This window comes from Augochlora pura, chromosome 3 (assembly GCF_028453695.1).
Source record: "Augochlora pura isolate Apur16 chromosome 3, APUR_v2.2.1, whole genome shotgun sequence".
NCBI lineage: Eukaryota > Metazoa > Arthropoda > Insecta > Hymenoptera > Halictidae > Augochlora > Augochlora pura.
The window spans coordinates 14,369,517-14,383,128 of NC_135774.1; the positions used below are offsets into that span (position 1 = coordinate 14,369,517).

General features: G+C 48.2%; 1 protein-coding gene across 1 annotated transcript; it reads left to right on the top strand.

The window, feature by feature from the left end:
* The first annotated feature begins 7,871 nt into the window (after positions 1–7,871).
* On the top strand, positions 7,872–8,804 carry LOC144467536 (uncharacterized). Its single transcript, XM_078176387.1, has 2 exons — positions 7,872–7,901; positions 8,283–8,804. Exons 1-2 carry the CDS (start codon positions 7,884–7,886, stop codon positions 8,802–8,804), a joined length of 540 nt encoding a protein of 179 aa, XP_078032513.1. The 5' UTR covers positions 7,872–7,883.
* The last annotated feature ends 4,808 nt before the right edge of the window (positions 8,805–13,612 follow it).

Here is a 13,612-nt window from a genome sequence, read left to right on the forward strand (position 1 = left end):
CTCTCGTCACCTTCTAAGAACACACGCCGGAGAACCTAGACATTGTATCAACAGATACTCGACGCGCGAACCATAACACTCGCGCCATGATTTATCGATCTATCGCACCGAACCAGTTCGATGATTCTCCGACGCCTCGCGATTAACATCCCGTACATCAAAACTGGTTTTCGACGAGAAACATGCTACTGGTCGGACGAGAAATTCGATACGCCGTAGAGGATCCTATCAAACAGAGTCGCAGTGTTGATCCAATTTGAATTGCGCGCCGATGCGCCGAAGAAGGATCGCGTTCACGCTCTTCGATGCTACGAGGGTTTCGCATCCAGAGCTGGCTAATATTTATAGAGAAAATATTTGGCGTGCTACGTTAAATAATGGATTCTTCGGAATACGAACGAAGTAATATTTCAAATGAGGCATACAATTTCAGTCAAGAAAATACGTAACATATTTTCGCGCGATCTAAGAGAATTTTACTGTTTGCCATTTGAAATACCGTCTCGCCCGGTTCCGGTTGCATCCCGAGCCGCGAAGCATGCATCTCAATAAGAAAGCGACAAAGGACCATTCTCCGACGTGAATTTCGCGTAAATCTTCTTTAGAGCGACGCCTAAGGTCGTGTATATTCATGAATTTTATCGGCTATCGCCGTAAATTTGCGTAGCTTCCCTTGGAATCGCGTGGCCCGGACTCGCGACAAAGGCTCTTATTATTCAGCAGCAGACGGCAAACGTTTACGCCGATCACACATCCTCATTAGCATGGTAATATGTCAAGCGTGCGCCATCGACGGTTTGCCCGTATTGTTTGCACAGTTTATGAACCTTTTGCCGTGCGAACGGCCGACGACGGACACCGCGGAATGGTCACGAGCACCGCTTGCTAACGATTCCGTAATCGGCGTACGGTGCCCATCTCGGATGCTTCCGAATCGTCTAAACTCTAAACGGTCGCACAAAATTATTTTTCCTTTCACCTTTCACTACGAATTCGCAGCCTTTCACCTCGCTCGGATAATACAGGACTCCGTTTCGTCTTTTTGTCGTTCGTTACGCATCCCGCTGACCTCTTCCGCTGTTCGCCCCACTCTCCGCCTCCCACGCTAGAAATGGAAATAATAAAATACATATAAAAATATACAGCTGTTTATGCTTTTAATTATTTCGCTTTACGAGGTCGTTAATTATGAAATGCATAGATTTTATATAGGAACATCATAGAGCAATGCATTTCATATTTAATGACTACCCTGAGGTTTTCATGAATTTATGATAAAATTGAGATTAAGAACAATTAATTACGTCGATATATTACTTTCGATGGATTGTAATTATTAAGGAAAGAATGGAGCTTCTAAGTTGCTCGTATTATTCGCATACCAATCCCGAGCCTATTCGTGACTCAATACTTTCTATCCATCGAAATAATTCTTTTATATTTGTACTACATCTTCTCTACAATGTACTCGCTGTAACTCCACTTGTCTTCCTTCGATTTGGTTCATTTTAGCTCGTTACGTTTCTCCATAAATTATGTAAAATAAAGCAATAGCTGATTTTCATTATCTTCCCTTCCTGCTCGGAAACGATTTCAGCCTTGATCGACCAGTCGTCGCGAAAACACCTGGAGCAGTCAAACGTATGATAATTTATTAACACTGCGCCGCTAAAATACCGTCGTACACTGGTTTCCAGTTCGATCTGCAGCCTCGCGGCACAAATACAGCGATATCCGGCCGAGCAAATAAAAAATCGTCCCACGCGGGTCTCGCCGTCTTCGGCGATCGCGTCGTGGGAGGCTCGAATTTGCCACAGGCGAGGAATTAGAAATCCGTCGGGGCGTCTATTATCGGGGCTCCGCGCGCGCGCGAATGAAAAATTTCAGGCATCCGAAACCCCCGGTACGAAAGAGGCGAATTAGCACTTTCGTTCCATTCCGGGACAGCTGAACGCGCGAGTCCGTTCTCCAAAAAGAAACACGCGCTCCGTGAAATCCTTGCGACCTCTGCACCGCCGCGCGGACGCCTCGCTGTTCCCCTTAATTGCTTAGGCAAACGAGTGATCAAGCCGTTGAGTAAAATTCTTAATTACACAGGCGACGCTTTTATCTTGAATCCGCGAGGAAAGTTGGAGTGAACGATGCGCTGTTTAACGAAGCGGCGGTCTTCCCAAGAACGCTTCCTCCGGCGCGGGGCGCTTCGACGCGCGATACAGAAACCGGGAACCTGTTCGCATAATCTGCGCGTTCAAAATTTGATCTTCGCGGGATGATCTAGATCGTATAACTTTGTGAAGCTTCGAGTAGATCGTGGCAATTTTTTAACCGTGTCAAATAAATTTGGATGACGAAATTATTATATATAAGCCTCCGATTTCAAGATTCGCGAAACGTAATTGATGTGCAAGTTTACTTTGCGATTTTTATTTCATCGCATAAAATACTTTAATTATATAATATTTTTAAAGCAAAAGCGATTGCAGTGTTTCTTATCATGAGGAAGGCACGATTTTTATTAAGACCATTCCCCGTTTTTATTATAACGTATACGCGGAGCGTGTGAGAAAGTTTTCATAATTTCAATGAGTTTAAGATGAAAAATGAGAAAGCAATCATCTGGACGGCACGGTAGATTTAGCGTTAACGAGTCTTTGAGAGACAGTGATTCATTTCAGAGATCTAGGATTCTACCGCGCGGACTCGGTCGCGATTCGTTGCAGCGCCGCTTCATGTTTCATGGACTCGTTACGTTACGAGTCAGCATTGTAGATCGGAAAGCGGGCTGCCGGGTTCTCGGAACATCCAGGATCGATCTCGGTGGTCGCGATCGAAGCGTTCCATGCGAGCTGCGAGCAGAAAGAAGGCGAACGACAGGCGGGCTCGAAGAGGAAGAGGATGGGTCCAGGAGAAGCCGAAGCTAATGGTCGAGCGAAAGTCAAGCCCCAGGCCCGCGGGTTCCCCTTCCTTCGCGCGACCCTGCAACATTAATATCCGAGAAACTCGGATGCAGTACACGGCGAGACGTGGCTCGAGGGCCCCCAGGAATATTACGAGTCATCGGGATCGACGGGTCTCGGACGGATCGCCTCCTGCGATCGGGGAAACCGCGGACTTTTTTCTCGACTCGCTTCTCCGCCGTCGCTAATCTCCTATTAATCTCCGACCGGTGGATCTGCCGGACGGCGAGCTTCTGCTAGGAAGTAGGCCGACGATTTCGTCGCTTCCCGTTTTGCAAAATCGACGAGGAACGCCGCGGTGAAACGATGACATTTGAACGGCACGTAGGATTCGACGGGCACCTGCAATCCGGCGGACGATTTAAGGAATTTCCGCACGTAGCGAAACCGTCGGTGGCTACCTCTGTACATGGCCACGGGTTCAAATTGTTGCTAAACCAGAGATGGGGTACCTGGGTGTACCTCGATACGACGAGTAATTTCATGACGAAGAGCAAGGTGTCTCTCGGCCGACTCCTCCGCAGCGCAGCCTCTTCCGCTTTCTCCTCTTGGACGCGAATTTATTTATTGCCGGGCATGATTAAGTGTCCCGCGTCACACCGCGGCATTATCTCGTTACCATTATGGATTCCAGTCGTTTGACACCCACCGCTATCTCGTAAATATGTCCCTGGCTTTGAATATTTTAATCCCGTGGTTTCGGGAGAGAAGGCGGATGTGGCAACCGGCGTTCCAGCTACGTGAAAATTACCATTTCCATGGTTTACTTATGCGGGAAGGCGACAGGGATCTGATATGATACCCGCTTTTTTAGGCATCGTCGTTGCTTAGTAAAGACGCTATTAGAAAGTGTTGATAAGCGGTTGGATGCTAGAATGTTCTTGAGAAATGTTCTTTAACAATTTATTGTAAGAGACAATTTCTGATGTCTGAGAAACTAGAAATATGAAAATTCTTAGATTTAAGAAATGGAATCCTAGTATGAGTTTAGGAAATTCATTTTTTTAATTCAGAAAATTCATTTTTTTAATTCAGAAAATTCATCTTATTAATTCAGCACATTCATTTTCTTTTGGCCTTTTTCTCACGGTGGGCATACGAAACTTGTTCCTTCAGCCTTCGGGGGCCTAACAGTAACGCTTCATACAATGAGCCCCCATTGTTCACCATGTATGTACGTCCGAAGAGTACAGGTCTGTGCCAAAGAAACATTCTGCGGCATGAATAATTTCTTCTTCATCGTCTGTTGAATTATCACATTCTACACGTTTATTTTTAACTATACTTTTTTCGATTATTAGTATTTCAGTAAATCTAATATTATTGAAAATATAATAAAATAAAATGATTAATGTAACCATACGTCACAGTAAACCATCAATTTATTTCTTCATAATGCCACGGGGGTTCTGATTGTAAATGCTCTAAGTCGATAAAAAAGTAAATCTCTGCCTTCTGCGATTCCGTAAAAATCCCGTTCACTAAACAGATGACAAGACTTTCCAGCGCAGAGTTCACAGGGGGAACAAAAATCTCCGGGGCCATTTATCTTCGAAAGAGAAACACGATCGTCGGTTTTCCCAGCAGAAGCAACGTCCGCGCCTGTTTCGTAACACAGCGATGTTTACGCGCCTCAATATTCCTGTTATCGAACCGAGCGTAATACAGGAATCATTGCAACTCGGTTTCCTCATTCTTCTAATTACAATCGAACGATTATCTGCGGCGTCGATCGAGAGGCACTGTTACTTTCGTGGTTTTTAGCGACGGTAGATAGTGGAGCGAAGTGACGGTGTCGCGTCGAAATGAAAAAAGCTTTTGATACGAATCGGATAAAACGATAGTGGGTTTTTACGTTGAAGCTAAAATGTCGAGGAATAAAGGAAAAAATAGAAAGAAAGTAGTACGTATTTTTTCAGACCTTGAAAACGTGTGTTAAAGTCGAAGTGTTCCGACAAAATTGTGATAAAATGGATTTTTTCTTAATGACATGTTATAAATTATTTTTTGTAAATTTTAACACGTTGACTTTAAATTCGGTCTTAAAATTGATTTATCGTTGCAGGATTTTGAAAAAACAGCAACGAGAAAAGAAAAAAAAATTCTAACGTCTTAAACTTTAGGAAAAGTATGTATAAAATGCGATAAAAAATTCCAACTGCGAATGACATAGGATAAATCACAATTCTGTTGCAATACCTCGAGTTTAACATAAATGTTCAAGGTTGAAAATTGTTCCTCTCTATTTTCCTCTTATTCCACATTTCGTCTTCGACGCGAACAAGATATCAAACATCGCTTTGCCTCGTCTCTATCGGGCGCTCTTCGATCCTGACAGAACTTCGTCACTCGCAGCACTGTGCACGCGCTAGAAATGGCGAAACGTCGCGACAGGCAGAACAGGCTCCGGAAGGACGACTGGCCAGAAGGACCGTCGACGGTGGTAACGCTCGGATCCGCCCGGAAATGGGGCAAACGGGTCTCCGGGGCCGAGGAAAGGAAAGAGGCGAGAGGGATGACAGCAACATCGGCCGGCCACTGTGCCGGCAAGTGGGTCAAGAGTTCATGAGCCGGATAATTAAATTCCACATCGAAGAAAGCGTTTTCCCTCTCGTTTCGCGGCGGACCGTCGCCGCGCGGACCGGCAGCGCCTGGACATCGTCCGCGCGCTGTCTTCCGATATTTTTTCGCGATCTGCGCGGCGTGTAGCACGCGATCCGCGCGGATCGTCGGACCGCGAAGAGAACGAGCCAGGCGCGCTGGATGATTACTCTCGAAACGAGAGGAAGCTCTCCGACGAGGATGATACAACGCCGACCGCGCACTTTTCTTCCTGCTACTCTCCCCCTTGGAGAGCAAGGATCAAGCTATCTAACGGGTGACCGTCTTAGATCGTGCCGACACTGTCCTGTGCACCCGGCTGCGACAAATTTTCCTCGCGCCTGGGGTTACGCAACCGGGGTTACGTAAAATGGGCGCGAAGAAATGTGTGAAATCTTCGACGCCAGCGGTGTTAACGAGCGAAGAAGATTGCTCTGAATTAGTGTGTTCCGGTTAACGAATTTTGCAAAGCTTCTGGGGAAATGTCGGTTCTTTCTCTTTCATGATAACCCTTTAACGAACAATAAATGAATAAGACTCACACGCACTAAAAATATGGAACACCTGTTACCTTTTCGTAGGAATTAAATGACTGAATTTGTTTCGAATTTTTCCCAATAAAATGCGTTCTACTCTATTTTTACACTTTTCCTTGAATGAAGAAACTATGTTGATAATCAGCTAATCATCGAACAATTTAACATACTATTTAATAAAAAAACTATTGTATGAAACAGTGTCTTCCTCCACGAATTGTAACATTTGAATTAAGAAATTTATTCGATCCTTTCCTACGAAGAATTCTTTATAATTTCAACATTTAAGAAAAGATGCAGCACCAGTCATTTTTACCATCACGATAAATTTATCGTTTAACAACCTATAATATCGCGACAGAGTAGATACGAAACAACTACGTATTAACGTTACTTACGTATCTTAAATCGAAATTAAATTCTACCCTTCGATTATCAACGTTACAACATTAAAGCTGGCATTCAACAAATATAAATTATCTGCCTCGCATAAGAATTTCTTGTCGACGAGGAAGTGCTAATCAACGTAGCTGTGAAAGTCTTTATAAACTGTTTACTCAATCCTCTGATTCCCCGCCGTAGAATATAAGTCATGCTTCTGTGTTCTTGTAGAAATGAGTGGTCACTCGTCTATATAAATCCATTAAATTAAATTAAGTTAAAGGAAGGCAAATTAAATTAAATTTACTCTAGATTAAATTAAGTAGAATTGAATTAAATTAAATTAAATTTACTTTAGATTAAATTAAGTAAAACTGAGTTCAATTAAATTAAATTTACTTTAGATTAAATTAAGTAAAATTGAATTCAATTAAATTAAGTTAAATTAAATTACATCGTAAAAGAATCAAGTTCTGCAGACGGTATTCGAAGACGATTTATCGCAACTACTTTTCCCTTATCGCGCACCAGTACGGGTCATAAAAGCACGGTGGTATTAATTGGCCGTCGACCCGCGGTGTTGACCGAGGCTTTCCCGAAACGAGATAAAAGCATCGCGAGTAAAACCCGCCGGTAAGGCCGCGAGTTCGGCTCGCATTTCGCTCGCGGAAAAGTAGGTTAAACGTTCGAATATACCTAAAACAGCGTGCGTCCCGATGGTCTACTGGCTAACGTTACAAGAACGGTCCCACGCGCGCGTAGAATCTTAACGACGGACAATTTCGCCTAGCCGGATAAGTACTCGGCCAGCAACGTATCCGAAATCGTCGAAGCACATGGCCGTCGTTGCCGACACGGGGAATCCCGGAATGATCGATCGGCGAAGCGGTAAGAGCCATCGATCATATGCTGCTTTCGAGCGGACGTTGCGCCACGCGTGTTGCGTTCCTGGGCCAAGATCGAAGGCGGCCGCGATCGCCGCGGTTCAAAGACGATTTCGTCAAGCCGACGAGGATCCGAGGGATCGAGGGCGCAAAGGAGTCGAGGTCTAGGACGCAACGCGAAGCCCCGCAGGCCGAGAACGTCCGAGAGCGAGCTGTTTCGCAACCGGGTCACCAAATTTGGTTGTTCCCCGGTAGGGGGAGAGCCCCCGAGGATGGTCGACGGGGCTCGCAGGAGCAATAGAGAAACCGGGGACAATCGAAAGGATAGCGGCGAGCCGCGGCGAGGAGAGCGGCGACGGAGGAGGAGGAGAGAATCGTCTCACAGTTGAATTACTCTCACTCGAGAGGCCCCCGTCTCTTCTTCGTGGGGGCCCCAAGTATCCCCCTGCTTCTCGCGGGGGTATAAAGGATCCCGGTCTACCTTCCACAGAGTCACAGAACCGAGCGGCATCGCAGAAGCCGACATGAATCCTCTGATCGCGGTAAGCACGCTGACTTCATCTAAGACTTGCCCTAACATCCGTATAGAACAAAATAGAGAGAGAAAGAGAGAGAGAGAGAGAGAGAGAGAGAGAGAGAGTGTGTATCTGTGCGAACAAGTGTACAGCAAGAGACTATCAGTGTCCTCAGTGTACTTTAGCAGCGAGTCAGTGTCCCGAGTCGCGTTTCCAACCGGAAGTTCACTCGGATCCTATCTTTTCTTTGTTTTTTTTTTTCGGGCTTCCTGTTAACTTTCCCTCTCGGTTTTTATTTACCTTCGACCATGCCTCGTTGAACATTGTGGCTAGTTCCTCTATTTACCGCGTGCAACTGTCTCGGCTTTCTTTCTCGAGCTGGTAATTAACGAACTATTTCTGTTTCAGTGTATGATCGTCGGCCTGGCAGGGTTCGCCCTGGCCGAACCACCGGTCTCCGGTGGTTACAGCTACAGCAGACCGTCCGGAGGCGGCGGCGGCGGCGGAGGCTACTCCTTCGGAGGTGGCGGCGGTGGCGGTGGCGGCGGCGGCGGGTACACCGCCGTCTCCACCGGCTACCAGACGAACGAGGGAGCCTCCGTCGACGGAGCCCTGCTCGAGCAGATCCGGCAGATCCTCCTGAAGGAGGAACTGCAGGCCCAGCAGAGCGGAGGATTCGGTGGCGGCGGTTACGCCCCTAGCTCCAGCTACGGGGCCCCGTCCTCGTCGTATGGCGCGCCGAGCTCCTCGTACGGCGTACCCAGTTACCAAACCCGCGTGGTAGGCATCGATCTCGAAGGAATCAGGCAAGCCATCCAAGTGGCACAGTTCAACCAAATCAGCCAGGGACCTGGAGGCTACCCTAGCGGACCCAGCACCGGCTATGGGGCACCCAGCAGACCCAGCAGTGGCTACGGCGCGCCGTTCTAAGCGGTCGTCGCAGATGCACAGAGATCGTACGAAGGGAGAGCGAGAGAGAGAGAGCGAGAGCGGGAGAGAATGAGAGGGAGAGAGAGAGAATGAGAGAGAGAGAGAGAACGAGCGAAGACACCTGTCGACCATAGCGACCATCTTTCGAGCCGAAGCTGGAGATACCAATCTGAAGAGTCGGGACTACGCAGCCATCGGAAGAGGATGCTGGATGGTTGCCGCGTAGGAAGTTCTCCAAAGTGAAGTTCCCGAAAAACTGCTCGGAAGGTCGTCGCGGCAGGGACAGAACGTTGAGATCGTCGTTTCTTCGGGAAAGCTGATCATCGCCACGGGGAGAGTCCCTCTAATTGATCGAAGGTCGCCGTTCCGACGTGTCAAAGTTCGCTGGAGGAACAAGGGGACTTTGGTGGTCCCGCCATGGTGCACGTAGAGGATCAGATCGGCGGCGGATTCCCAGGTTCCTGGCTCGTTGAAATCCAATCGTCGTCGCTTCAACGGGCCACGATCCTCTTTGGAATCGACACGGACTACGTTGCGGAAGGTAACCGGGCTCCGGGCCGCTCGCTCGTTGGAGATCAAAGGGTCGTCGCTTCAACGGGTCAGGGCTGCGGAGTGAACTTGAACGTCTGGACGGCAGCAAGCTTAACGATCGGAGTCGTCGGCGAGGTGTCGCGCATGGGGAACCCCGTCGTCAAATAACCCGAAAGAGAAAAATAATCATTTCGTCGTCGCGGTCGTGGCCGCGAGGGATCGAGCAATCCCAGTGATAAACGAGCATCGATCGCGCGTCGGACGAGATCCCGAGAACAAAACGGGACGCTGCTCGTCGCACAGTAGATATTTAGAAGATACTCGCGGGAGAACCGTTGAGCCGGAGCCGAAGTCGAAGCCGAAGCCGTGATCGGCGCGGACACCACGCGCCTTGTAAATACAATTTTCTACACGCTTTTCCAACGGCGTCCGCCCCGCGGTTCGGGCCCCGTTTCGAGGAGGACGCTGATCTTCGCCGGACCTGGCCGACATCGTAACCGGAGGAGGGGCACGAGAATTCGACGGGAAACGGGCAAAGAACGTAACCAACGCCTCGAAGCGTGGCGGCGGCCGCCGACGCGGGAATATACACACGTACACACACGTACAGAGATACACACTATTTTTTTATATGTTCTGAACGCTACTCCTTAACCACGCATCTTTTTTATACTTGTATAAAGGCTTTTTTGTAGAAAAAAATAAAAAAAAACGTCGCCACCGTTGAATCGACCGTCTCAATCAATTCATCGAGGAGAAGACGCGACCTGAACACCGAACGATCTATTGCGAAGATCGCAACCATTCTCCTCCGATCGTCACGGTTCACTTCCCTAATTTCTCTTTCCGTGGACCCTCCTTCTTCCTGATTTATGCCGGAGCCTCGAGGTTCCGTCCGCGTGACCCTTTAGTCATCCCCCGGATATTTTTCTGCGCTTCCTCCTGCAGCGAACAGCCGGAATCTTCGTTTCGCTTTTTTTTTTGTTTCTGCTCGTCGGCCAGCCACCTTTCTCCTTTCACTGCGCCGTACGGAGGCCTCGGGCCTCGCGATCATCTCCGCTGGACGTGACGCAAAAGCCTCTCGAGCAGCGTTTAACGCGAGGTTCGAAAAAGGAGACCAGTGGTCAGAGATTCGAAAGTAGCCGGGAATACTTCGGCCGCCGGGCGCGGAGAGAACGGGCGAGAGATTCCGAGCGTCGATCATCGTGATCCGCGGGACGATCGCGTCGTATCCTCGCGGCTCCGCGGATTTTTCCGCGAAAGCGGGCATCGGCACGTTGCGTAAGATCTGCGCCGCCGAGCGTTTTCTCGGTCATCCGGTTTATCAGTTCGAAAGCCGCTCGATCCGATCGACGCCTCCGGTGGGAAACGTTTAACGGCCGGTTAACGAATTATGCCACCGGTCGTTAAGTCGCTTATGCGCGTTTAAATTTCGATGGTTGCGCAAGCCGCGCGGCGCACGTAACGGATTCGTTAAGATCCCGCCGGGGCGCCGGGAATTTCCGTTATTAGCGGCATCGCGTGGGGGCGTTGATTAGGCCACGGTTGATCACCATTGTCTCACGGGGGACCCCCGCGAGATCCGTCGACGATAATGATCGGGTGGTGGTTCAATCGGTCGCGGGTAAAACGATTAAGACGCGGCGGCCCGGGTTCTGAAGCCGGCTCGAAATTCGATTATGGACGGAGATTTCAAGAAGCAATTAGAAAATGAGTAATGAGTCCCGGAATTGGGTAACCCGGCGCACAATGCGTCGCTGGTGCAACCGGCGTCGGAGATTGAGCTGGCACCTACGCCTCGGTTAAATTAAATCATTAAGGTGCCTCGCTGCGTTTTACCATTTCGTTGCGTTCCGTTGAGCAAGGACCTTCCTCTGAGGAATTTAGGTTGCTGCGCGTTTGGCAATTGTTCCGGCGAAATGTTAGTAATATTGCCCTAACTAACATTTCTCTATTGATAAAATCATTTCTAAACTAGAGAAAACAAATAAATGCTATTACACTTGGAATGCTTTCAGGTGTATCTATGTATTCTTGTTTAAAAGATAAAAATACACGCGATGTATCAGATATTTTAAAATATTCAAGAGAGAGTAGATAAGACACTGTCACGACGACTGGCAATAGACACTAAAACCTAATCACCTTTCTTGAACAATATAACCCATTGTCTTCCCGACTATAACTTCCTTTCTCTACACGTTATTCTATTAAAGCTTCGAATTCGACAAGAATCGCAGATTATGTCAGGTTATATGCCTGCTCGCCGAATTTTGCGGACCTAGCAAAAAAATTAAAAACTAGCTCCTGGAGTTGAAGCTGTTCAAAGAACTCGGAGCCTAAAGCGCTTTTACGCGTGGCTAAAAGAAGAAGGCGCGGCCCTAATACAGGGCTCCCTCGACCGAGGATCGGCTTAATTGTATTCGGGAAAGTCATGTTTCTCGGAACACCGAGGAAATCGGTCTATCAACGATTCGCCCATTCTAAAAGACTTACGTATGTACGACGTCCAGCGGGGAAAGTGCCGCGACTCCTCGCCAGCAGGGACGGCGGGGTCGAGAAAGGGGAGAAGTGGGGGGGAGAGAGAAGAAGAAGAGGAACTGTGAGACTCTCCGTGGAATTTTGTAAGAGCCGTGCATAATCCATAAACGCGCCTGCCAGCCAGCCAGAAGCCGTGCGAACCGAGAAAAACGGGCGCGCACGCAATGGGCTCCGTGCTCCAATTCCTCGGAATGAAATCTATCGAAGGTACGCATCTGCAGATAATCTATACGCTCATCCGTTCATGAACAACTTAATCTGCATCCTTTCTACCCCACAGCTACTGCAACCGCTTCCTCTCTAGCCATCGAATTTTATGTAATTGGATTGGAAGAGGATGCCTGTAGTCGAAGCTGCGCGCTCGGTTAGCATCATTATTTCTTGTCCGATCGTTTGGCCGGCAAAACATCGGAGCTACGCCTGTGCGGATAATTTATACCTTCCCGCGGTGAAGTATGATCTGTATACTTTCTAGCTGGCAACCATTCTGCTGGAAGTATCGAATTCAATGCATTTTGAACCTTGATGGAAGAGTGTGTCCGCAGTTGAAGTTGAACAGTATTATCCTGCGCCACCTGATCTGAAGACTTTGTTCGAGACGTCGACGCTGCACCTTTACGGATAATTTATATCTTCATCTTCTCAAGAATATCCTCCTCATCGTCGTGCTGTCTAGCCTGCAACTACTTTGGTCTAAGCATAAAATTCAATGAATATTGATCCTAAGTGGAAAAGGATGTTCGCTATGGTAACTACTCGGTATTATTTTCCATTACCTGATGAAGGCTCTGGTCGCATGCACACCTCGGTATACCCCGCAGGTATACCTCCACGGATAATTCATTTGTTCAAGTATGACCTCATCTGCATGTTTTCTAATCCGCAACCACTTTGTTTCCAGCATCGAGTCCAATGCACTTTGATCGTACATGCAAGGATACGTGTGTAATAGAAACTACTCACAATCATCAGTGAATGTTCCCGCGCAACTCGAGTTCCTGCGAAATAAATTCCAAATTTCATCTACCTATTTTTGCCATATAAGGGTAAAACCGCAGCCTGGTACAAATTGGCGCCGCAAACTTGCTGTTCAGATCTCGTTTAACCGATTAATACTCGCGTAATACGACGAAAGTTGTCGCGTGACACGAATTCGTAAAACGCGTACAAATTCTAGTCTACCGTGGTATCTGATCAAGGCTGTGGTCGAAACGTCGAATAGGTGAAGCAAACCCGGACCAGGCCGTCGCCATTGTACATATTAGGATTTCCAGGGAACTTGAGCATAAAATTGTCCGCGACGCGGGGATTGAAAAATGATTCCCGAGCTTGCCGTACAATTTCGACGAGCGTCCTAAGGTGGTCGCACGCGTAACCAACGAGGTTGCGCGGCGTTTCGCGACGAACGACACCGCGATTAGATCGGATCCACAGGCTTCGCCGGGCGGGATTGATCGTAATTACTCGTGGTCGATAAGAGCAAGACAAAAGAGTAATGGTCCCTATCCCCGCGAGGCAGCCGCGCGGCGGTCTAAAAAAACGCATAACCGACTTTTTCCACGCGGTGCACGCAATCGGAAGAGGCATCAGCGCCGCGCGGTGAAGTCGTTGTCGTGTGAAAGGAGAGAAAAACGCGGGCACGGTGACGCACAATGCGATCCGCTCGGCCAATTATGGGAAGAGGATTTGTCGAGCGAGGCAGACACAGCCGGCTCGTAAAACCTGCTCCGGCTCAA